Source organism: Corvus cornix, chromosome 1 (genome assembly GCF_000738735.6).
Source record: "Corvus cornix cornix isolate S_Up_H32 chromosome 1, ASM73873v5, whole genome shotgun sequence".
In the NCBI taxonomy this organism is placed as follows: domain Eukaryota; kingdom Metazoa; phylum Chordata; class Aves; order Passeriformes; family Corvidae; genus Corvus; species Corvus cornix.
In genome coordinates this window covers 76,366,821-76,392,676 of record NC_046332.1, presented here as the reverse complement: position 1 = coordinate 76,392,676, position 25,856 = coordinate 76,366,821, and the positions used below count along the sequence as shown (strand labels likewise).

General features: G+C 40.3%; 1 protein-coding gene across 1 annotated transcript in view; it reads right to left on the bottom strand.

The window, feature by feature from the left end:
- Nucleotides 1-25,856, bottom strand: part of GPC6 (glypican 6) — a 760,779-nt gene that overhangs the window by 17,172 nt on the left and 717,751 nt on the right. Inside the window, exon 8 of the mRNA XM_039555644.1 lies at nucleotides 5,911-6,047. Coding sequence (XP_039411578.1) covers nucleotides 5,911-6,047 — 137 coding nt within the window. The remainder of the gene's footprint in view (nucleotides 1-5,910; nucleotides 6,048-25,856) is intronic.

Sequence of the window (25,856 nt, the reverse complement as noted above, 5' to 3'; positions counted from 1 at the left end):
GAAAGCTCTTTCTGGATCATATCTGCAGGCTTGAGGGAGAGGTCCTGGACATTTGGGGCATCTACAGCTATAGTGTGTGTCTTTCTTTAGGCAGCTGAATTGAGTCTTGAATGCCACTTTAGCCACTAGGATGTAGGCCATTTGGTGTCATACTGCCACTCCAGTAGGGTTTGAATATCTGTAGGTCCAGGGTCTAATTTGCCAGTTCCAGGAAGGTGTCTTCGCTACTTAGACCATCTTACATAGCAGTAGGTAATGTGTTCAGGCAGTGGAAAACTGCCCCTTTGAGTAGACTGACAGGATATTGGGGCTCTTTTCAGGCACCATAACATTAGTGCTTTTCAAAATGCTCAAGCAGTTTTAGCCCAGGCTCTGGTCCAGAGGGGAGGCAGTGTCCTGTGTCATACTCATCCCAGAAGGCCCAGAGAGTCTCTAACGATACTACAACTGCATGGACCACACACTCCTTATTGTCTCACTCCGTATTTAAGTACCTGAATTTACATGTCTGAATGTGTAGCTGGATTCTACCCTCATTACTGAACCAGTTCACCTGCTTCTTTGGGGGCATGGGGGGGAGCAGTCAGAAAAGTCTATATTGAATGAAATATCTTTGAATAGTTTTCCTTTCTTTACAGCACTGATGCAGATATGGGAACACGCAGCCCAAGGTGTTTCATGAATGACAGCCTTGGAGAGGCAGCCTGACACATGTTCTGATGAAAGCATTTTGATGTGTGTGGGGTAGGGTTAAGTCACACTGAATAGGAAGCCATGTCTTGGGACTGTGATTTGACAGAAGATTTGTTGCTGGCTGGGCAAAGTTGTTGAACACAGCTGCTTTTGCTGCAGTTCCGAAAGTGGAGACACCCTTGTGAATTTTAAGCTTTGCTGCTGCTTCTTCTCTCGTTAATGATCTCTTTGTTGGCCTGGCCATTACAAGAAGTGTATGCCCATTATAAATGAAAAGAAGAGAAGTGCCAACCTGAATCAGTGTCTGTTCTTTGCATCCTCCTAGCAAAAAAGAAAAAAAAAAAAAAAGAAAAAAAGAAGCAAGCTTTCTTAGCCCTGAGTAGAGAGAAGCTGAACAATACTGTTTGTTTTCTTCTGTTTGCTCCTTGCTCAGCTATGTCAGGATTTTAGTGTAATTTATGTTGTTTTCTAAAATATTAATGCTTTCTGTTCCTCTTAGCCTTTCCACAGTTCTTGCTTGCCTCAGCAGACACAGCAAAGATGTCTTTTGGCACATCATAGCCAAGTACCACAAAGCCTATTTAAAACCACTTCTCTTCTCCCCCCCCGCCCCACTTTTTTTTTTTTTTTTAATAACTCATTAATGTTCCAGGGTGTCTGCTTCCTTTCCAAGTCTAAAAATGATTGATGAATCTTTCAGGTCATTTATATAAAGCCTGTAGAGTTGACACTCCCCTACACGGAAAAAAAAAAAAAAAAAAGGGAATCTTCTGATTTTTAAAAGAATCTGTCTTAAAGGACAACATTCTTCATATTTTGCTGCCACAGCAGCTACTTACAGTACAACTGGGGCATGCCACCTAGTCAGTACTGGAGTTATTCCAGGGGCACAAAACTGTAGGCAGCAAAGTACAAAATACAGCACAGGGTTACTCAGGCTGGGCTGGGTTTAGACAGTCACATCTGGTCCAGAAAGATAAGTGCAATGGAAAATTGGCTTGTTTGGCTAACTAGTTCACCTCATCTGATTCTGTTTGCTCAGGAGGTAATCCCCATAGGATATTTTCAGTTTGGTTTTTCTTCCTGCATCTTGGAGAAAAGCTTCAGGAGACACAAGGAGAGGGAGAAAATGGCTCATCTGCCAATTTGTTGGAAGGTGTAAAAACAAACTAGAGCCATCAAGAATAGGCAGTTTTCACAGTTACTGAGAAGTGGTTTATTCATGCTTTCACTAGTGGTGCTGAATGGTTATCTGTGCCTACCTCCAGCTAGAGGACATTCAACTCACTGTCACTGCAAGCTTTGCTGGACAGCAGTTAGCAACTTTCTCAGGGCAAGCACTGATCTGGTGAGTCTTTCTTCCCACCTGAATTTCACCAGGAATTAAAAGCTCTGCCACAGAAGTAGACACGCCCATATGTATGGCAGGAGAAGAAGAGAATGTCAGGACAGCTGAGAATCTATTCTGTGTTTGTTTTGGTGACATACCTTGTAGTTTTGAGCTACATATTGAAAATTATAATCTTAATTTTTCCTTTTCTTCCTTACTTTTCTCTATGTTTTTCTGTTTATTCCTCTGTCTATATATAATTCCTTTTCTTCTTTTCTTTGTAGGAGTGATAGGTTCATTGTGGAATGTAGGTCTCATCCATTCCATAGATTACAGCTGTTCAGAGCTGAGACATTAGTAAGTCTATAGCCCTGGTGAGCATGAGAACCAGGATGATAGTGCATGAGCACAAACTCTCAGATGCTTTGGTTGAAATGAGCTGGCTGAGTTGGTTGGAGCAATTCAAGGTTTGTCTCCTGAACATCAGATGGCTCCAGATTTGGTTGCTCTTCTCACTTCAGCAGAAGTCATATATTCAAGGACTAATACCTTGGACTTGGTTTAAGTCCTAAAGCCTGATTTCCATCATGCTTGGGAAAATTTCTTCATTTCTGGAGAATATCTATTAGTGAAGATGTTATCAGCTGTTGTTAAGAATTTAACTGCATGTAGAGAGGCAGGAAAATTTTCAAAGTTTGATCTTAATGTTTTTTAGATCCTAAATAGGTTTTGGAAATCTGTCTCTGTACATCTGGCAGAAGACGTTAATTCTTAAAACATAAAATTATGTCCATGTTCTTTTGTGAATACAAATATGATGGAGAAATCCTGCTGGGCATCTCTCTAAAAGGCACTTTGTCTTTAGTAGCTATTATCATTATTTTTAATATGGATTTTTCAAAAAAAGAGATTCATCCATCTAAAAAATATTTTCCCATTTCCACAGCACTTGGTTTCTATGTGATGTGACCTGATTAAAACCGTTCCTTGCACAGGATCAGCAACGAGCCAAGTGCACCCTTCCAGAACGCCAAATGGATGACTTTGTTACCCCATGATTACTTGTGAATTGGTGACCTTCAGTTGGCGACCTGGTGTCACTGTAAATTAATCATGGCAGCAAAGTGATATTTAGGGAGTGTAATAACCACAAATGACCTTGGTGTAATGCCTCTCTCAGGAGAAAGCCAAGCTTTTATTCTCTGTAATCTCATGTTTGTAACTTTTCCCCCAGTAAAAGCAGCATCGAAAGGTGATGTGTAAAGTGAAACATAAGGCATAATGTCTATCTGGAAGTTCAAAGTTTCTAGTTCTTTATTCCAAAACAGGATTTAATAAAACCCCCAGAAATAATTTCCTTTCCCAGTGGTAGCCAGCACCATGTTGTCTTTTTACTTACAGTATTAATGTCTATGAAAACAGGAGGTGGCTAAATATCCTTTTTTTTCTATCACAGGCTTTTGTCATATTCTTTGGAATTCAAAATGCAGCTCCTCATATAGCACAGGGGTGCTTATGACAGCTGACACAGTGAACACAGATATATATATATATATATATATATATACACACACATATGAATACTGGCCAGATTTTGCTATGCTTGTTCTTGTGAGCCACTATTTGATATCAGATACTAATCAATCTGATCAAGAAAACCTTTATTTTTTTTATGCTGCAGTAAATGTCTTTGTCCACCAGCCAAGAGGTGATTTTGCATTTAAAGCTAGTTATTTTCAATATTTTTTTAATACTATTTCATATACAAGCCATGGCATTCTGTAGTGTTTCTCTGACTTATTGCTATTGCCTCCACTTGATGCATTTATTGAATTCTGTTACTAAGACTATAACTATTTCCTTTGTGAATGGATATTAAACAGAAACTGGGCAGAGAAGCAGTGGCTGGACCTGCTGAAATCATATCTTCAGGTGATATTTTGAAGCTGTCACTCTACATCCAGTGAACCGTCTGTGTTCCATTATCAAGGACATTATTAACAGAGGACAGGTCTTCTCTCTCCAGAGCATTAATCTTAGAAGGCATCACGGAAATAACCAGGCTTCTCATAAGATAAATACAGCAAAAGAAGGGTGAAAAACTGTATGCATAAAATGTACCTCCCTAACTCCCAACAAATGTGGAAGCTGTGCCAAACCCTTCAGTGCAGGAGCAGAAGAGAGCTGCCAAGTATTTGCCAGATGTGGTACACACACTAGAGTTGGCCATGGAAACCAGGAGGAATAGATGGATATTAAGGGATTTGACTGCTTTTTTGTAGAACGAGTAGCATATATCTCTTACTGATGCATGCATCCTGGTGTGGCTCATGGCATTTAGCTGGGATGACTGGAAATTCTGCTTAACTACTGGCAGTGAGTGCACTGGCCTGGGCTCATGTCTTTCAAAGCTCAATAACAAGAAAGGATAAAATAGAGAAAGAGAAGCTGCACATTTTTATTTCTCTCTTCACACTGTTCCTTTGTGATGAATCCTGTAATAGCCAGACGCTCCTCCTAGTATTTCTCTGAATCCTCAGGGGCTTTCTCTGGATCTGGGACTTAGCAACTAAGCAATGGCTCATGCTTTCGGACAGATTTGTTCACATGCATCCAAAAGTGGATTCAAGGGGCTAGCAGCATCCCAAACAGCGCCCTCCTCTTGTCTGCAAAATGAATTCTTTTGAAGGTTATGTAATAAGGCTAGGAAAAAATGGTGTGCATTCAGTGTGAAACATCCCCCTGTAAACTGTGCTCCTTAATAAAATGATCAGATGATGAGATGGTGGGGTGGGTGCAATCTATTTATGTATCCATCCATCCATACATCCATGTAAAATTACACTGAGCAGGTTTCTAAGTTTTTTTCCTATGTTGTCTAATTTTCACTGTTTTTATATTTTATGTGTTCGTCTCATTTTTTTCTACTGTTTGTTTGACTGGTTGATTGTTTTTTCTTATTGGCTCATTTTTGTATTCTGCCTTCATATGTATTGCCAGGTAAAAAGAAAAGAAAGATTCCAGTCTCTGAGTGCCAGAAAGTGTCACTTCTCTCGAGATTCAGCTGTCACCAGACACTCAAACCTCTCCATCCTCATGTCTACCCAAAAGCACAGGATACCGCTGTGCACTTGAAACCACACTGCCTCTGGCATGGTCCCTGAGCCAGTTCCTCCCTCTCTCAGCAGGGATAATCAGATCCTCTCCTCTGTCAGCTGATGAATCCACACTGGGACCTTTGGAGACACCTGCTCATCTGCTGGCTCCTGCTCTGCCGCAGCAGGGCCAAGTAAACTTCAAAATTAAAACTCACAGAAAACTCATCACAAATAAGGGCAGATGACCACAGTTATCTCTGAAGAAGTAACATAAGGTCAAATCTTCTACACAAGATAAGGAGGAGTGCTACATTTATTCTCTGGTGGTTATTTTTCATTTCTGCCCCACCCCCCCGCCCCAGTAAATAGCCCTAAGCTTTGCCAGCCAATAGCAAGTAGAGTTGAAATTCCAATTTCTGTTTCATCCCTGTACGATATCCCAAGAGTGCAATTGCTTCACAAGCTGTCATTCCCAACACAGGGATGCTAAATGGACCTAAAGAGCTCTTTGAAATCTCAGTATAAATTATCCTTCTGGAGCCGAACCAATGCACATTTTCTGCCTTCACATGCTGACACGCTGTGCACATTTACCCTGACTCACACTCTGGCTTTAATGGCACTTTGACAATAAGTAATCTTGGCTACAAGCTGCATGCGGACAATGACTTGTTCTCCCCATTTCTGTTTCACCCTCATAAACAGTTTTGTGAAATACCCTCAGCTTCACGATCGCTTCAGGCCAGATGGGGATTTGGACCGGGTGGGGTGGAGAGGGGTCCACCTCACCTCGCCTTGGTGTGGCCATTCCAGCAGTCCTCCTCGACTGACGGACCGGCTGTCACTCGCTCATCCTTGCAGATTGTGTAGGGCAATGTTGACCAGAACTTTTTAGAGATCTTTAGCTTTTCCTTAATGTCTGTTACCTGATTAAGAGACAATGAGAGGGAAAACAGATTAAAAACATAAGCCACACTAATTATAATGTTAAACAATACATTGTTTAAATTTGTAATGGTGATGATGGTGAAGGTTAAAAAAGCTAAATGTGCTAAAACTTAATTTCCTGTGTTTAAAAACAAGACACTCAGCATTTGAGTTCAGAACATACAAACAATCAAAGTCACCTTTTTCCACAGGCAAGACATTAATAAAAGCATGTTGCATCTTGCTCTTCCTGGTCTCCATTTGTCTAAGGTTTTCTAAATATACACCTTTTTAAGAATTAATATGCCTCACAGTCTGCTGAATATGAATTCAGTTAAACAGTGTACATCAGATAAACCCACCAGCTTGGTCATGTCTTAGAAAAATATTATATAGACAGCTACATGTGCAGGTTCTAAAAAATGGTTCAGTGCTGAGCTGATGTTGAACTGATTTAAGATACACCGGCTGAATACATTACAGTACATTTGGATCTCAGTTATAGTGAGAAGTCATGCAGAGACTATATTCATCTTTGCTATTATGTGTAGATAAATATATGTAGCTGAATACAGAATCCGCATGCAAGAAATGTTGGGACAGTATCGAAACAGTTTCTTTACCTTATAAATTCCTTGAACAAATAATTTAATTTGGCATGATTCAGGCAGCAAGCAGGAACAAACTGAATTTCCAGCATCGACTTAATAAATAAATGCTCTGACTAAAATTTTATCAGTTCTTGTTTTGTGTATGGTATACTGGAGTGGGAAAATCTACAAGAATAGATAGAAGCAACAACAAAGGACAGACTACAAAGGATGAATGCTGCCACTGTTGTTCTTATGGAAACAGATGCATTTCACATTAAGTTGTAATAGGATTTAGGGGAGCTTGTTGAATAGCTTTTAAAGGAAATCGCTAAGCTTTGTTCTTTAAAAAACCAAGAAATAAAAGCTCTCCATTCTTCCATTCAGTTTTGAGATTGTCTTTTAGGTTGTTGAGGTACAATATTGTACTTGGCTATTTATCTCTTTTATCTTTTTTTCTCAGGACATGATAGCTGTCCTTGCAAATGGCCCATGCTGCTTTGCCATGCTTAAACCCTGTGGAATGTCACTTTATAAGCCAGGAGATAGAAACAGCTGAGGATGTTATTTCAGAAGCACTGTTTGAATTTTCATCCACAAGAAATAAGTAGGACAGTATTTTTCTGTATGAGTTGTTGACAGTGTTTCTCGCCGTGATAGACACCTTATAAATCTCCTCCACATGCTTTGCCAAGCCCTAGTTGCTTTGTTTTCACATGAGATACTAGTGGCATTTGCAAGCCTTTAAAGTCTCAATAGGGGAGCCCTGTCAAGCCAAAAAATAAATTCCAGTTTACAGGCTGTGAACAAGGCTTTGACAGAAGTGGAGATGGTCTCAGGATGCCTGCCCTTTCTGATGTCTTTGGTGCATGGGACCAGGGTTTTTGGGGAGACAGCAGTCCCTCCTCTTCCCCTTCTGCTCATGCTGAGGGTAAAAACCCCTAGGTCTCTACTGGGACAGCTAACCAGCACAAGCAACTCAGTTAAACTGCCATGGTTCATGGCAGTTCATGGTGTGTAAATTCCTGCTAGGACACAGTGAGGATAGAGAAATCCTATAGAAAGTTTAAGGAAGAGAGTTCATAGGGTGAAGGATCCAGTCATATAATCAAAAATTTATAGGGGAAAGTCAAAGGGATAGATTTTCTTATTATTGCTTGTGCCTGCATAACTACTTACACAAGCAATCTGATTGATATTGGTGGTGAGTAATTAGCTTTCAGAGCAGTAATTTCATTGCTTGCTGGAAGTTATGTACAGCTATTCAAAACTCAGATGTTTAGAGTCACATTCAGATTTTGCCCATATTCAAATTAGAGCTGGTGCTCTAGGACTTGGGGACTTCTGTTTTGAACCACAAGTGATTCAACACCTGTTGGAAAGTGATTTTCCCCCTGACCCTTCTAAGGGCTGTAATTTGGCATAGAAGCCTTTCATTTTCACAGAAGCCAGCAAAAGAATGGAGAGAGGTTCTCACAGCTCACACATTGCACATGCTCTCCAGATACTCCCCGAAAATCAAAATGAGGACTCCCATTCCCCAGTCACTCCTGAAGATATTAAATGGGGTATGCATACTCTATATAAGATAACAAATCATTAAATTTCCTAACAGATTTTTAAAAAATTGGGGTAAGGGAGTACACCTGATAAAGTAAGATGGTCTTACTTTACTCAGGATTGTTGGTAAATGACAAGTAATTAAATCTCAGCGGCATCCTTCTGAGGTGTTATTCCCAGTTTAGAGCCTGGGGGGAAGAAGACACTTGCATGACTCACAAAAGGCAGCAACAGCAAAAATGACTACAACTTAGGGAAAGGTTACCATTTACAGCCTCTCTAGATGCCTTTGATTCAGGTGCCTTTTAACATTTTTTTACCTCCTTCAGATATTTCCCTTCACAGCTATCTCCCACCTCCCACCTCCCTGCTGCATTATTTCACTTTGGAACTTTACACAACTTGTGTGGACTCAGTCTCTGAAGTCTTGCCCTTTCCTGCTGTCTGACCAGACCTCTGTTAATCCTTACTTTTTTGGAGTGGAGTTTGCACATCATTTTAACTGGTTCCTTGAACCTCATCCTGAAACCTTCTGGAAGTGCAGTGTGGTGTCTGATGGCTTTGCTAAAGGAATTCTGAACACTGATTGATTCACCTCGTGGCCTGATGGCCACTTCTGCGAGATCAGTGTTTGGGTTGGCAATGACTTTGGAGTACTTTTAATGTAACTTCAAATGCAGAATAGAATTAGGAGGTGTAATGCCTGCCATGACATGTTAAACTTTTGCCTGTGGGTTTCAGAGGCTTCAATTCTGGGATCTTGTCAAGCATGACCACAGAAATTCTCTTATTAGTCCCCGTGGTTACACATGTTCCTCTGTACATTGTTTTGATCGCCACCCGCATTTAAAAAATATATAACAGGTGTACAGACCCTTGAAAATGAGATAAAACCCACTAAGGACTCAGTTAACATTGCTTGCTTGTGATTTATGATGTCAGACTACTGTATTCCCCAGTGACCTGTGGCCTTGTAAATGATTCCTTGGTATTTCCTATTCTTTGAATTAAAGATTAACTTTCAAGCTTGGTTAGGCTTCTGTGGAAACATTTAAATATGAGACATATGCAGTTTTGATATTTTACATATTTCTTTTCCACTTGCTCTAGCAGAGATTTATAGGGATTATGACAGCTGGATATCTTTGGCTGTAGCTAGCCTGATTTTCCCTAGTTATCTTCCTGACATAGCCCTGATATTATATTGAAATATCCTTTTTACAGCTACTTTGAAGGTGTGAAACTTGTTCTGAATCACAAAACTTTCTCATAGGAAAAAAGACATAGCAAGAACCATGCAAAGAGTTAAATTTTTAATTTATTGGGGGATATATCAAAATGGATATTAAAATAGCCTTGCCTTGATCTATAATTGCTAACAGAAGAAAGGCATTACTGTGTAAGTAAGAAAAGTTAAATATTTGCATCATTTGCAAAGAGAAACTCCTATCCAGAGTTACAGGAATGGTATAGCTACACATCCTACATTGAGAAATACAGTTTATTTCTTATTTTTGCCACTGACTTCTTATGTGACCAAGTCAGTCACAAATGTCATGCAATTCCCCAGCAGAACTTGGAATGGCACCCATGAGCTCAGTTCCAGGCCTACCAGCATGGGCTCAGACATAAAGTAAATAAAACTGACCCACGTTTCTGTCTTCTTTATTCACCTTTCACTCCAAAGTCATGAAGCAGGTTAAAAGCAAGCCTGTCACTTTAGTAGGAATTAGACCTTAGCATTCCTTGCTTTATTTCAGGACATTTGGATAAACTGAGAACTCAGAGTAAGTGTTGAATACACCATGTAAAAATAAAAGTGTGCAGAATGCCAGTTTTACAAGGCATGAAAGACTGCAGAAGGAGCCTTGCTTGTGGAGCAGGCAGACAATTGCCAACAGAATCACTTTGGTTTAATTTCTGATGGAAGAATGCTTCTTTGGCAGAGTGATAAAGTGTGCTCAGAAGCAATTGGGGGCAAAAAGCAAGTTTTAAATGTGGGTGTGCTAAAATAATTTTTAAAATGTAAATTCCATTTTTTTTCTTTTTGTCCTGCTCTGCCAAGTTCTTCTCTGTCAAGACCATCGCATACTCCTTCCAGATTTATCATCCCCACCCTTATAATTCCTACTATCAAAGGTAAAGGACTATCAGAAGATGCTAAAATCATGTTCAAAGATGGTGAAATGCATGCCAACCTGATGTAGGTTAAAGGCAATAAATGAAATCAAATAATATGGAATCTTTATGTTAAGAAGAAATGGTTCCCATTAACCTCCCTTTCTTCTTCCTGATGTTTTTGAATTGCATTTTTTTTCTTGTTTATTCTGCAATTTGGGAAGATTTTCCTTGTGAAGTTCAAGCAGACTATTCAGTTTGCCTTTCTGTCAACACCTTCTCCTTGTGGATGCTCAAAGACATCTTGCTGTAAAGTCCATTGAGAATTAAGCCTTTATGACCTGGAAAAATGTACAAATGTTTCTGGTTCACTGGAAGTTGCTTCTCTGCAGTACCAGGGTGTCACCCCAGATATAGTACTGTGGGTTAGTATGTGGCAGCATAGATGCACAGATGGAAGATGTTTCAAGTGGCTGCTTGTGATGGGGTGCTGTAATTTCAGGGACTTCAGGCTGTGTGTGTAAAGTGTATCCTATCCTATCAGTGTATTACACTGAGAGAACAGCTAGAGACAGTGAGGAGAAAGAGGTCTGGCATTTTGTCTTGGAGAATAGACATGAAAGCAGCCATCACAGGCCATGTTTGTGTCTGTGTAGTTTCTTTAGTCACATACTCCTTTGCCCTTTAATTCACAAGCAACATTTAACTAATGCTGCTTCTTCATGCTACATTATTTCCCAGTGAAAAGACAGACATGTTTTTTGTTTCCCTGCTGCTTGCTTTCCCCTAGAAGCGTCTAAGACACGCAGCCATGCACTCAACACCCTTGCAGTCTTTATTAAAAATAATATAGACCTTGTATAATGGTGGGCAGCTGGATAATGGATTTATGGATATGGTGCTTGAGCAACTGAGCTGCATGTGGAATTGTGAGAGACATGCCCTTCATCATGGGCATGGCCAGGTAGGAAGAACAAACAGTTCACCACCATCTGATTTGTGTTCTGCCCTACTAGCAGAAAGCTGCGCCAGGCTTTCATCCATCGATTTATGTCCATTAGGGATTTAATCTGAAAGCATTCTAAGACTAACAGCCAACAATTTATTTAAAAGGACTAGGTTAGCAAGCACATATTATATACTGTTCCTAACTAACTTGTTATGTTTATGTGTCTGCTACGTGTGTGTCACAGTCAGGGCAAGAATCATATGTCACAAGCAGCTTAGTATAGCACGGCTGGGTATTTTAACTGACATACAGTTTTCCTTGTAAAAGGGGCTTAATGAAAAGCAGCTAATTTGGGCCCTGAAGTTTTAGGGGCTGTCCCTCAAGAAAGATGTGTCTCCTGTATGTCCTTTGTTACATCTGCCATCTTCATATAGATATCTCAGAGGCACTAGGCATTTATCTATAAGCAACTGAATTGGGCTCGCTCTATCTCACACAGCTAGAGGATCTCTCTCAGAGGTTTTTTTAAAGGCACCTTCATTTCTCCACTGATTTGATGTAGGGCGCTGAAGCACACATTTTTGTTTAGAATGGCTCATTAGGTGCCCAAAATTTTCATGCACACTAGGCACCTCAGTGAGGGTGACTTGCTTCGCTTATAAAACAAGTGAGGCAGAACTTTATTTGCTCTCTGTGGAATTTTTTTTTCATACATTATACATTTTCGTATTTTCTCACAAAATAAACTTAAATGCCAAGCAGTTGCCAAACCACCACACACTTGAAGGTGGATTATTCTCAGCCTTTTAAAAAGTGAAGCGTGTGCCCCATGGATTCAGCAGGATTTGAGTTTCGCGTTGCCCCAGCTGCCAGGGAACACCCTGGATTTGGGGGGCCCTCGAGATGGCAGTGTTGCTCACTCTTTAGGCTGCTGCCAGACCCCCCCCCCGCCCCCGCCCAGCACACCCGCTGTGCTTCCCAGAGAATAAGACTGTAGATTGTTCCGCTGAATATAAAACTGACAACCCTGTTATTTTAAACTAGAAAGTGACAGGCTGTTATTTTAATGAGGTCTGCCAGTGCCAAGGTTAACCAAAGCTTTATTTTCCCTACAAAACATTAAGGCTGTGGTTCTAAAAAGGGGGCTGTGAAATTTTATGGTTATTGATACTTTCTCAGGGCAGAGGAGTTCTGAGAATTTCACCCAGGTCTTCTTGCTCAACAAATGCTTTTTGGTTTTCCACCCCCCCCTTTTTTTTTTTGACTTTGTGACTTTAAATGGTCCAGAGCTTTACCAATAACTGCCTGCCCATGATTCATGTTTCTGAATCTGCAGAAAAGCAGATGACAGCTCTTCTAATCAAGAACTAATGCAGAATCCCAGTTATAAAGTACAAATGGGCACTTGGGTAATTTTTGAAATAAAACAAATGAGCCAGGCGACTTTCCAGAGGTAGACTTTTCTCATCAGACTATTTTAAAGTAAAATGAAAGGATTTTTTGCTGTCATTGTCTCTGAGAGCTATCACCTCTTTGACAAGAAAAAAGTTAAGGCCTTTAATAACAGTAAAGAATGGCTGTTAACCTTACCAAATTCTCAGAATAACACATATATAAGTTCAGAGAGTTAGGGTACATTCAGCTTCCACACTAATACTCCTACATTTATGTATCTACATTCACATCACAGTCCCCAGAAACCCAACACTGACTCACTTAAGTTTCTAGTGCCTTTTGAGACACCTGCAGTGACCTGAGCAAGACTCCTATAATTTGTGATTTATATGTGACCACCCAGGGTACTGTCTTGGATGACCTGGTTGAACTGTGTTTCACTGAGCTTTGACCTGAAACACGCATTTTAAAACAATCCAGGTTGCCTACTGCACGTTTTTTCAGGAAAATAATTTACAGGTCTGCATGAGGGCTGACATGATCTCGCAGAAGGCTCCTTGCCATCTGTGGCCTGGAAATGCTGGTGTCACGCTGCGTGCTCGCTGGCTCCAGGGGCAGGTGCCATTGCCCAGGTAGGGGCTAGACAGTCACTGCTCACAGCTGACAGCCTTGTGCTCCAAAAGAAGACAAGTAAAGCAGGCATGCGCTTTTGGCACTGCTACTTTTCTGTGTCTTAGCCCTCACCTGGAGATCCTACCTTCAGCAGTCTCCACAGCCTTGCAGAGAGCGTAATGTTGTAATGTTGTCTCACATCATCAAATAGACCCTTCTTTTTTAATAAAACACTAACATTTTTGCTTACAGGCAGGTAGAGCCTGACACAAAACTCCTCCCACATTCAACATTCATTTTGGCTGAGGACACACGAAGTGCAGAAGTTTGTCCAATGGTGGAGCAACCTGGGCTAATGTTCTTTCCATAAATGTGTCCATTTAAACTCTACACTTTGACCCCCAGTAAATAAAAACCTTGCTTTTGGAAAGTAGAAGGTACTGGAAACATCAGTGCCCTGAAATGGAAATCTGTAGGACCTGAGGCAGCTTTCCCCTTCCGTGCAATACCTAGGAGCAGTGCTAAAATGCTGGTCTATAAATCTGATTCAAGCAAATCCAAAGCACTCGGAGGAATCAGCTTTTTATTGCAGATAAGTATAAAAGTAGCAACAGAAATATGCTGGAATCTTAAAGATAAAATGCCAGAGGCTTTTCTGTGGCAAGGCTAAGCCGTTAAGCACTGATTCTTTCTGAACAGCCTTTCATCCCTCCGAGCAAAAATGTTAATAGCTAATGTAAACAATTACTAATAGAGTATTTCAAGCTTACACAGACTTTCATTTGTCCTGGAAATGTTCATCTGGTACCTGTAGTGAAGTGGCTGTTTCTTCTCTTAAAACTCAAGGGTTTAAAAGGAGCTGCATGTGTTATAGCAGACAAACAGTTCAAGCCTCCCAAGAGCTGTGAGAAGTGTAAGATTTCAAAGGGCAGCAAGAGCTGGGATATGTCCTTTCATAACAGCAAGGATAATTGTACTTCATACTTGAAGTAGCCTTAGATTTTACTTCACTTCTTCTAGTAGTTACTTCTTGACATAGCTCCTTTGCTTTCCAAACTGAAGTTCTCAGTGGACTCTCAATGACTCAAAGCCAAACTTTTCAGACCCTCTTATCCCAGGGGATCACCAGGCCCCACAGACTCAGCCTGAGGGACAGCAGCTGCAGAGAGCAAGGCATTAGAGCTGGTAGAGTGCTCTTCTCCACATCATAATCTGGATTAATAGTGTCCCCATTATTAATGCTTTATGGGAATACCCCAAACTTGCAACCGTATGCAAACTCCTGCTTGTTCTAACATCATAATTTATTCCATCCAAAATTAATCCCCTGTTAGGGGATTTCCCTTCCCTAACACCTCTGGTTGCCAGTCACACTCTTCTGGAACCGGAGCTTGTTTTCAGTGGCCTGGATATTTTCCTTCTGGATTATTTTAAACCAAATATATACAAATATGCATTATTACAAGTGGTGAATTTATGCAGTCAGGAAAAAATTAAAAGTCAGCATGGAGGCTTTGTCACATTGCATGTGGTCATTACAGTGATGTGTAGTTTTGGGGTTTTTTGCCAAGTTTTCTTTCCAGACTCTCTGAGGAAGATGCCATAATCTCATTTTCAGAGTTGTTTCGGAGATGAGAGAGTTATCAACAAATTGGTGTTAAATCACATGCAAATATAAATTGTTAAAACATCTAAGTGAAAATCACAAAATATTTAGAATGAAGAAGGTAATGTTTTCAGAGACACAAAGTTATGCAAAAAGATATTTCTGGCAGGGCGACTAGGCTCAGCAGGGAAAGTGCTTATCAGGAAAACAATCGGAGTCAGAGAGAGCCTTGTAGTGTCAATCTGCCATGTCAATATACTAATGGCTTTCATTGCCTTCCTACTGAGCAGGGGAGCTGAGGTGGAGTTGCACTCTCTTGTCCTTTCACTAGAGGATTAAGTGCCCCAATTATTGGATCCTCACGGAACAACTGCACAGAGCTTCCTCAGGGCTGCCAGGGACTCACGCAGATGCAGACAGGAGATGTAGAGGTTGGGTATGGGTCCAGCTACTGCTGGTGTTCAAGAATCATTCTAAAAGAGGGAAGAAATTTAATTTCAGATTGAAGTATAGCAAAGTAATGGGGTGCTCTCGTAAGATTTTATCCTAAAGCAGCAAAAATCTAATGAGACTAATTGATTCCCTGTTTTCTGCCATGGCTGGGTGGAAAGTAATGAATTTAGATACTCTTGCAAGACTGGTGCTCAATCTAATACTGAATCAGGAAATGGACCACTTCTTTGGTTCTCCTTGAAGCAGATATGCATGTCTGGAGTCCTCAGTCTGAGCCCTGTGACTTGGTGAGCAGTATGAATTTAAGGTGCAGAGCTCACCTCTGCCATAAATTCAATACACTGCAAAACCATTTGTGAAATCTAATCTGGACAATTTAAAGAGCAAACACCTATGGATAAGAACGAGCACAGTTTCCAGCACTTGAGGCGTACTGTGTGAATTTGAATGAGGTGTCTGTCCCAAAGAGTTTTTTATTCCAAAGGGAAAAATGAAGAGAAGAAAGGAATACCCCATATAGATGAAAAATAATCGTATGCCAAGCAAATTACTTGAAATCAGAGAGTCATTGGATAAGCAAAGCATTACCCCTACATCTCTAGTACCTTCCTTACAATGAAAACTCTATTTTCCCTTCTTGAATACTGCTTTAGGTAAAAAGCCTCCCCATTTCTCCAAACATGTCTACCTAACAGTAGTGATATAGCACAATTCAAGCTATATTCAAATCAAGCAGGTAAACACAGCATGCAGCTAGGCTTGGTGTTACTGCTTGACTATTTGTTGTGGCTCTTGGGCAGGCTTTCTAGCTTGCCATCCATCTCCCTGCCACCACAAGCATGCTGCTGGCATCTGGGAACTTTATGTCACCACACTGCTGAGGGGTACACACCACTTTCTGGATGCTGTCAAGGGAAGGGGCCTGAGTCACAAAGCTGTGTATGTAAACTTGATTTTGTCTTTTTTTTAAATTTTTGTCTTTTTTCTTTTTGTCTTTTTTTTTCCCCCTCTCTTTTTGTTTTTGCTGGTCTTTTGGTTTTTTTTTTTTGCAACAGGTACCAACCTCTTTTCTGGGCTTGCACCCTCCCCTTCCCTTTAGTGCTAATGCGAGAGGCCCCGGCATCACAGAGGCTGTAGGGGGAGGACAGGCTGCATGGCTCGGCAGGGACAAGGATGCTGTCACTGGGATATTTCCAAATACAAATGGAAAATGGGAATGCATCAGTTCTGCATCTTCTGCTGTGGGCTGTGAGGGCAGGGTGGGTGGTGAAAGGAAAGCTCCAGGACACGAAGCAATCAATTTGCAATGGATAGCTAGTGAGTCACTTCACAAAGAACAGTAAAATATTCTTGTCTCATTCTTCTCTCAAAGCCCAGGCAATCCTGCCTGCTCTTCACAGCTGTCTCTGAGAACAAACAGGTACAACTGAGCTGCGGAGCTGCCTATAGCTGGCAGGCAGCCTCCTGCCAGTTACCCCTCTTGATGGAAGCAAGTAGCTGGACAGAAGATCAATGCTTGCTCCTCACACACAGGCAGCTTAAAAGCAGCCCAGCCTCTGTGCCAGCCCCTTCACGATGGAGGCAGCTATGCACTGGTTATTTATTTGGCTTTTTTTTTCAAAGTGCCTACCCCACCTTAGTCTGCTGATGCTTTTCAGCCACACAAGACATTTAGTTATCACAGGTTGTGTTCCCACGGTCAGGAGTCCATCATAAAAATAATGACATTATAAAAGCAACAAGTACTGCAGTTTATTTGCCTCCAAAATCTAGCAGCTTTGAAATTCATGTTTCAGGGGAATTAGTAATAGTCACGAAAGTGGAAAATTGTATTTGTTTTACCATAAGAGTGAAGACTGCAGATTTTAAGAAAAGCGGTTTCACAGGATAGGGAGTGAAAAATCTAGAAAATTTGCCATTTTTTCTATAAAAAGTAAATCCAGAGTTCTTCACAGCATAGAAAAAACTCAAAATGGAAAAAAAATATACAGCCTCACAATGGGTAGTTTCATAAAGGAGCGAAATATAATAATAGAAACATTCACATTTTCTGTCTATTTTAATTATTTTCCAGTCAGGAGCTCTTCAGCAGACAGAAGAGATTATCCTCACTGAGTCAAAGCTACCATTGATACTGAATGCATAAAATATAGGCCACTGCCTGAAGAATATTTTCAAGATCCCATAAGGATCCTGAGCTTCACAAACTCTCTTATTCCTTATTCTGTTAATTGGAGTACTTCAAGAATGTCATTTGAAAAGCTGGGATTTGGTGACTTGGAGCAGAAAAGGATCAGGAAGGTAGTGGCACACTGTAGAAGGATCCTAGTTACCCCCTGTAGGAGTTGACACAAGTATGTGAGGAAAGGCCAAACCATGCCATCTCCGAACTACCTGTGGGAGTAGAGACACAAGCTTGACAGAAAAGAAATAGGATTTTTGGCAAGGGAGAGGGAAAATTTCCCTTCTAAAATATTTTCCTCCAAAGGGCTCAGAGCAGTTTGAGAAGTTGAACTATAAGGAAAAATTATGAGGACTCACCTAAAATAAAAACTCACTTAATTGTTTTAACCATCAAATCATTCAGTGGCAGGGATCACCTTATAATTTATAGCACATTTTTGAGTCACTGCAAATTTATTTCAGTACTTCCCTGAAAATTTCCTGACAGTAATTTATGCAGGCCAAAGTCATATTCTGTCAAATGTGTCTCAGGCTATCATTGATCATCTGTCCATCAAAGCCAATAACAGTAGACACAGGGAATTTGAAAAAAAAAAAAAGAAAAGGAAAAAAATTAATAGAGGAACAGAAATACTTTATAATGAATAAGATAACACTTGGGATAAAAAAAAAACCCAACAGATGAAAATGGGTTTCAGACAGACCGTTCCGCTGCTATTCACTGCTGTTACATCTTTGCAGATAAGAACAGCAGTTCCTAGAGGGGACCTGGTGTTTGTGGAGGAAAGGGAGCAAATGTACAATTGCTCTCAAATGTACAAATGCTCAGAGAGGAGTGGCTTGAAAAAAATTAAAATCCCTGTGGAAAGAAACAGCTCACCACCAGTTTTTCTTTATTTAATTGCTATGTACAACGGAGTAAAGAACATGAAGCAAATGCAGTGTTCAGGGAAAAAGAAAAAAAGGGAAAATTATACTTATTAGCATGCCTTTTATTCTGCACTGTTAACATCTTGCTGTTGTGTAAAAAGATTGCCACAAGGAAGAACAAGAAGCAGGAGAAGTACAGAATTCTAATTGAGTTTTCCATCCTAAACAAAATACTGTGATGATTGCTCATTCATTTGGCATTCCTGCTCTCCCTGAGTCAGCACTCTGAATGGCAATATCCTCCTGTGATATTTCTGAGCAATGGCCTGACCTATGGGTCATTTGCCAGCAGAGCAAACAGTTGTTGACTACCCTGCCCTTAATATCAAGCAAGGAGCTACATTCTCTCTGGTTCATATCTTGAGCCACAAATGGGCACATATGAGGAGGACAAGTTATTCAGCAGCTATGAAAAGGGGTGATGAGGTTCAAATTATTTTTGTCACAGTGGTAATAACTTGCACTGCAATATAATGAAAAATTCATTACTTCTTATTTTACTGGGTTATTTTTTCCTTTTTCTTTTTCTATTTTATCTCTATCTCATTTTCTTCTTCCTTTGTGCAGAACAGAATCTCCTTATTCCACTGTTTCGTTTGGCTCTGTATGTCCTGCGTGGTTGGGGTACACTGAGGTTGTGGTCTGGTAGCCATCTCCCAGGGTTATGATAGCTCCAGCTCTGGTCTGTGAACACCTGAGGGGAAACATGAGTGAACCCTTGCAGGCATGAAGAGATGGGAAGTGGCTTAAGAGACTCTTCCTTGGCACCCCACTCTATGACTCTGCCAGTGTGAGCATAGCTAAAGGGCAGGAGATTTTTTGGGTCAAAGCATGTAGGGCTGTGCAGTGCAGACATGGGCTTTTGTTGGGCTATTTTTCCAAGCATATCCATTTTTCAGGACTAGCAGATCATTCCACATGCGTACATGGACATATACTCCCCTATACTTAACTGTTACTGCATGCCGAGGTCATCTAAGTCGGATACTACGGGAAAAACTGTAATTCCCATCCAGTCCTTATACCCTGATTTCCTTTCTCAGAAAACAGGAATTACAAAAGTTTTGGGAGGTGTGTATTTGAGTCTTGACAGTCTGGAGCTGGTGCCAAGCCAGAGGGGTTAGCCAGTCTGAGCATCCAGAGCAGCTGGATGCTGTCATTTAGCCTTTGCCTGTGAAGCTGTGTGAAGTAACTCACTTTTAGGTATGCCAAGTCAGCATGCAAGAGGTTAAAGCATATTAAAAAAAGTTTCAAGAAACTTTCCCTAGAAACTAAAGTTGCCTGTAGTCATAGAGCAGATGTACTCCTTTGGAGCAGCTATAAATCCTTTGAGTACCCTAATAAATACACTGCATATTCATTGGAACAATGTGCCCCATGGATTTAAACTGCATCTTAACACTTTTTCCTGAAAATAATTATCACACCTATTAGAGGCTATATTTGGGATTTTTATCCTTATACATATATCTGCTTTCCTCTCTCTAGACAGATATTCTGCCATGAAGGATGTGTGCCTTTGCAGCCTGATTTTCTCCCCAAAGAACAGAAATAACCCTATGAGTATACACTGGAGCACTGCTTACAGTTAAATCAAGGTGCCCTTGAATATGGCTGGAAGCTACAGGCACCGAAAGTCCTACTTTTAAACTCTTTCAGGAGCAACACAAACCTTAGTGCACAAAATACATTTTCTAAGTGTCTCTTTTCATATCAATCCATTGGATGATCATGCCGTAATCATGACAAAGTAGTTGAACAAGAACTTCAGAGCAGCATAATCTTGGTGATATTTCTGTTAACTGGTTTTCCAAAACACTGTGTTGGTTGCAGTTGCTGCTTTGGAATGACTTTCTGAGAAACATCTTCACTGCAAAATAAAGCCAAATGAAAGCTCTGTACTTTAATATTTTTTAAAGACTTGACAAGTTAGATTCAAGTGATGCTGCCTAGGTTGGATTTGGATTCTTGGGACAGTTTGTAGATGATTTAATTTTTCCTTCTGAATCAGACAACAGGCAGGTATCAGTACTGGGATCTTCATTTTTCTCTGAAATTCAGAAGGAATTCAGTAGGTAGAAAAGATTTTTAAAAATCCCAGAAAAAAACAGATTGAAGAAACTCCCACAAGGATAGCACAGATTTATGAAAAATCCACAGAGTATTCTTACCACAAAGAGAAACAAGATGTTATAATAATGGGGAGAAGGCAAACAATGCACAGGGACAGCTCAAGTGTGCCCAAAAGGCAAACTGTAAATAAGTTCAAATACAGAAAGAAAGACATGCCTGATAACTCCAGGAATAGAACTAAAATTCCTTTTGATGAAGGTACAACGGATACATGTAATCATATACAATGAAGAACAAAATTATTTTGTGAAGAGTAAATTCACAGCATGCTGAAATCATTCCTCCTTGCATTAATTTGACCCCAAACACCAAGAGCTGGTCTTGCTTGAACATGATGGGTGGTAGCTTGTATTACAGCTCAGAACAATGTTATTTTCATCACAAAGAGAATTTTCCCAATACAATGCTGGGAGCAGATAGCTCTGGTTGTAGTCCTTAGGGACAACAAGCTAAGCTACTTTCTCTCAGCAGACAGATGATTTCTAGGTGTTCACCTCAGCAAAGAAAAAGTACTATTCAAAAAGTAGCAATCCATACTTGAGGACTAAAGCACCCTGCAAAATCCAAGAGATATTTCCTCATAACATGTAAAATACAATGCATACTGACATCCTGCAGACGTGTGGATGAGATGCTTCACATAGAAAAGTAATGATACTGTGAAAGCCACAAATACTCAGGTTTGCTGGAGGCTTGCAGTACAGTAGTCACAAAATGATCTGTGTATTCACTTGTAAAAAGAAAACCTGTTTATGAACAGCAAAGCCATATGAAAGCATGGTTCCTCTACCAGCAGTAATACTCATGAAGTGTATTTTGAGCTGATATGGAAATACATCACATATAAATTACCTATGATTTTTGGTGTTTAAAATTTCAAAAATGACAGCAAATGTAAGGCATATTCCCTCTTTCTCCTGCTCTGAGAAGTCAAAACAAAAGTACTAATATCTTTCTAATGAACCATTGTTTTGTTTATCCAGAATCCAAATAACACACACAGGCTGAGAGTCAGCATAACCCACTGTGTTGCAAGAAACTTAAATCAAATCTGATATTAAATCAATGTCCTGATGATTTGCTTCCCCAGAGCACTCTCATTCCCACAACAGGAAGGCTGCCGAAACTTAAAGTAGTAGTGCATCATAATACTCATTTAGATTAGCTTTTTTGGAGCCAGGAACAGATTTTAGCCAGTATTAAGTGCTTAATTCTCACTGACTCTTGTTTTTGGGGGGCATGCACATTATCCCCAGACTATCTACTCTCCATAAGATGTAGGTTACATCAATGAATACACTGATCTCACATGTCTTAGGCAGGAATGCTGCTGAATGTGGTGCTTTGTATGGTCTGCTAGGGGAGCTGGCATGCTAAGTTCCAGGAAGACTGAGCAGAATTGCTCACTCAAGTTTTTTATCGAACCACATAGTCCAGCACAAAAAATAATACCAAATTTTCAAGAAAACTCTAATTTATATTTCTCCTATATTTGAAAAATTATAAATGTAAGTATGCTTGTATAAGCATACATTTTTAAACCTAGAATCAATAATACTAACCAGTAGACACTGAAGATAGATCTGTGTTACTTCATAAAAATAGGAAAAGGCACAAGCATGGGACCTCGGGTTGTTCACGGTGCTAAATTGCTAATATGTTCCCTGGAACTATGCTCAATCACTCCAAGCACTTTCTCCATCACGATGTCCTGCCATGGCTTGGTGGAGAGTTCATTCCAGAGATGGCTCCTAGCAGGCAATGCACACGAGACTGCATATTTATGATACCCTATGCTCTGTACAGCTCTCTAATGCTATCCTGGCAGGCTTTGCCTTCTCTTGCACAACCATACATCTTTCCTGCCATGTTCAAGGGCACAATGACACATATGCTCAGTTCAGTGCTGAATGGATGGACCACAGCACAGCTCTCACATTATTTCAGATTGTGTAAACTGCAAACACAAACACACACAAACAGTGTTTTTAAGAGCACAGCAATACAATGAGGGACACACAGGAGGTCCAGGACCAAGAGGTGTGGTCTGTGGGTGCAAGCAGTTTGCTTTTGTGTAAGTGAGTCCTCATCAGTGCGAACAAGGCACAGTTTACATTGCATTGCCTCAAAATGCCAGGATCATATCCTATTTCTATTTAGTGGTGTCAATGTACCCTTATAGGTAGGCCAGGCTGATGTTTGCAATACATATGGAAACTCCTTTGCCTAACTTGGTGGATGTGGTCCAGTTGCCCAAATGTTGCCACTACTGTTGGAGATGCCCCAGAGAATGCTACCTGGATTTCAGCTCTTGTTTCAGAAGGGTGCATGACTGCTATCCTGCTCAGTCATTGCTGTGACACATACCTTGTGCCACATGTGATTGTCCCCTGCAGATGTCTCACATGATCTACATCATTTCAAATGGCAGTAGGTACCACATGTAAGCAAATGCATTGAGCTCCCACAGTGAAAATGTTAGGCGCATTCTAAATGCTAAAATACCTGATACCTATGTATCTCATGCTTGTCCAACACTGATGGAAGCACCTGGGAAGTGCTTCTTTTCCAGCAACTCAGAAGAGATGGTCTGCAGGCTGGGGACAGACTGCAGATGGAAACAATTAGGAGAACTGGAACGATGAAGTTCACAGAGAGTTGGACATTGAAAATGGCAAAAAAAAATCATGCTTACTTAAGGCAAACTGGGATGAAAACTTAATTTCTGGTATATTTTAAATTGGAAAGGCTAGTGGTAGGAAAAAATATCTCTGTGAACTGAATGTATTTATCATATTTGTTTGTACTTTGGAGCACACACTTAGACCACAAGAAATTCAAAACTGTGACTTCACGCTCTGAACACCTACTGAATCTTCATTGTGACTCACCCAAAACCTAAGAAAATGAATAGAAATTTTTATATTGACGTCACTGAACTTAGTATTAGGCTCTAGATTTCCTTTTCTATGTACAGTTTGATTTGTGAACATTATGCCCAGGTTTGTTTTAAGAGGGTGTCGGAGTTAATGCGCCATGTCCACATTTGCACACTTTGGATGAATGAGCAGAGGCTTCCTGCAAAATGACTGTAAGCCAGTGCCCAGGCCTGCTGAGAAACAAGGCCATTTGCTGAAAAAGCTGAGTATAGTGTTATTAGCCTAACTGTGGGCTCTAGTAAAGGAATGTGGCATCGTGTATTAATAAGTATTCTGCACCTCCTGTTTACCTGGAACAAGAATTTGTTAGTTTGCTCACTGATTCCAAACTCCATTAACATCACTCCAGAAAAGACAGTCCAATCTAACTAAAATGAGTTCAAATATATAAGCAAATAAAAAGATGCTTGCTGTATCCTAACATGGGTATATTTTCATTGTCTTCAATGAAAGTGCTGTTCCAAGCACCATGAGAACCACAGAAGTTATTGTGGCAGTACAGGCAGCCATGAAAGAGACCACACATCTGGTGTCACCGCTATAAAACAGCAGGCTATACTTATTATAGAATGCCATTTATAGTTCAAAGCTCCTCATGGAGGGTTAAATGCTTTAAATACTTATGATTGATGCCATAATGGCAGAGTCAATAATGTCTAAATGATGTCATCTTAGTGTTCCTCAAAGCTGAAGGCATTCCAAAAAGACAGGTACCATAAAACTACAATTTGTCAAAATTGGACAATACAATTTTTATGCTGCACTTCTGTATCTTTTCTGCCTATCATTAGTTCTAATAGAATAGACAACACTGATGATGCATTCACAATTTAGTAATGTTTCATCTGCCTTCCAAGCCTAAACAAATAAGAAACTTTATAGGCAAGTTTTAATATCCTTTAATTACAACTCTGAAACAATTGGTGTTCCGCTGATAAACAGTAAAAGAAACCTGGATTTGTGTCTCTTGCTGCACTGTATTTGTTCTTACTACATGTAAAAGGGGTCATAGTAAAGTGTGTGTAATCTGCTCCTAAGGATTCTCCAAAGGGCAGGGGCTGGGCATACCCCACACAAGTGCTCAAGCTCTCAGTTCTTACATCAAGTGCAAACCAAGCTGTTGGCACAGAGACCAATCACTAAGAACACTTGTAAACTGGAATGAGGGTAAGTCGCCTCAAAGACATGCTAACTAACAGGGAGGGATGGGAGATTTCTAATCACTGTGGAACTTCACAGCCAGGCTCATTCACACTCCCACACTTTATCCCAAGATATTTCAATGCATTTCCTTCACGCTACAGAGTTCATCAAGGAGAATGTTCTTGTATTAGGATGGGTGACAGGTGATGGATAAGCCCCTTTCTAGGAAGATGGGAGGTTGCGGTCTCATCAGCCAGGGAAAAGAATTAAACCTAGACTTTCCATGTGCCTGTAAGTGCTGTCATAATGAGCTTTGTCATGCATGATGCCCATTTTGGAAGACAACCTCTGCTCAGTGTTTCAAGGTGATGCTATGATGAACATAAATATATATATATGATCCAGGTTACATGTGGAGGTGCTTCCTGGTACTGATGGGTAAAACACCAAACATGTCAAGGAAGTCAAGATCTAAAATATCAGTGTGCCCTAAGCAGTGACTGGTTATTTCTATCTAGTGGTTCCCAGATATTTTCAGCCAACAAATCACTGCTAAATTTTACTTTCCCACGGGTAATTTTTATTCCTTAGAAACGCATTACTCAAAAAATTCTAAATGGAATTATTTTATATGTTTCCAAGACAGAGCTTGCAGACTGTTGATTTAAGTTCTGGAAATTGTGTTGCATCTCACAATGTGGCAAAAATCTGTCCTCAGATATGACACAAGTAGTGCTAATGCCTGGCTCAAAGATTTGGATTCAGCTCTCGGCTCACTCAGTGCGTCCATTCTCTTTGCATCTAGCCCTAAAAGATCTGATTCCAAATTCACTGACAGCAGTGGGAAGATTGGTATTGGCACTGGGCCATGTCCTAATGAACAGATAGATACACATAGCCCCAAAACTGTCATTCAAATTTGTATCACTGGTGTTTCCATTGCGCAGTACTGATGAGCTAAATTGCAAAAAGGATAAACATTTACTTTTTGAAAATGAAGACTTTAATAACTCATTGTTTGAGAAGAAAAGAAAGAATATAAATTGAGAGAGAGAGGACATAACCTCAGTAAAAGAGGAGTTTCAGCCAAGAGTCAAATAAGGAAAGTGATTTGTTTTTAAAATCTCTAAAAGGCATTGGAGCAAAGCTTAATCCTTGGACACTATGCATATATTAACCTCCACAAAGACTTTGAT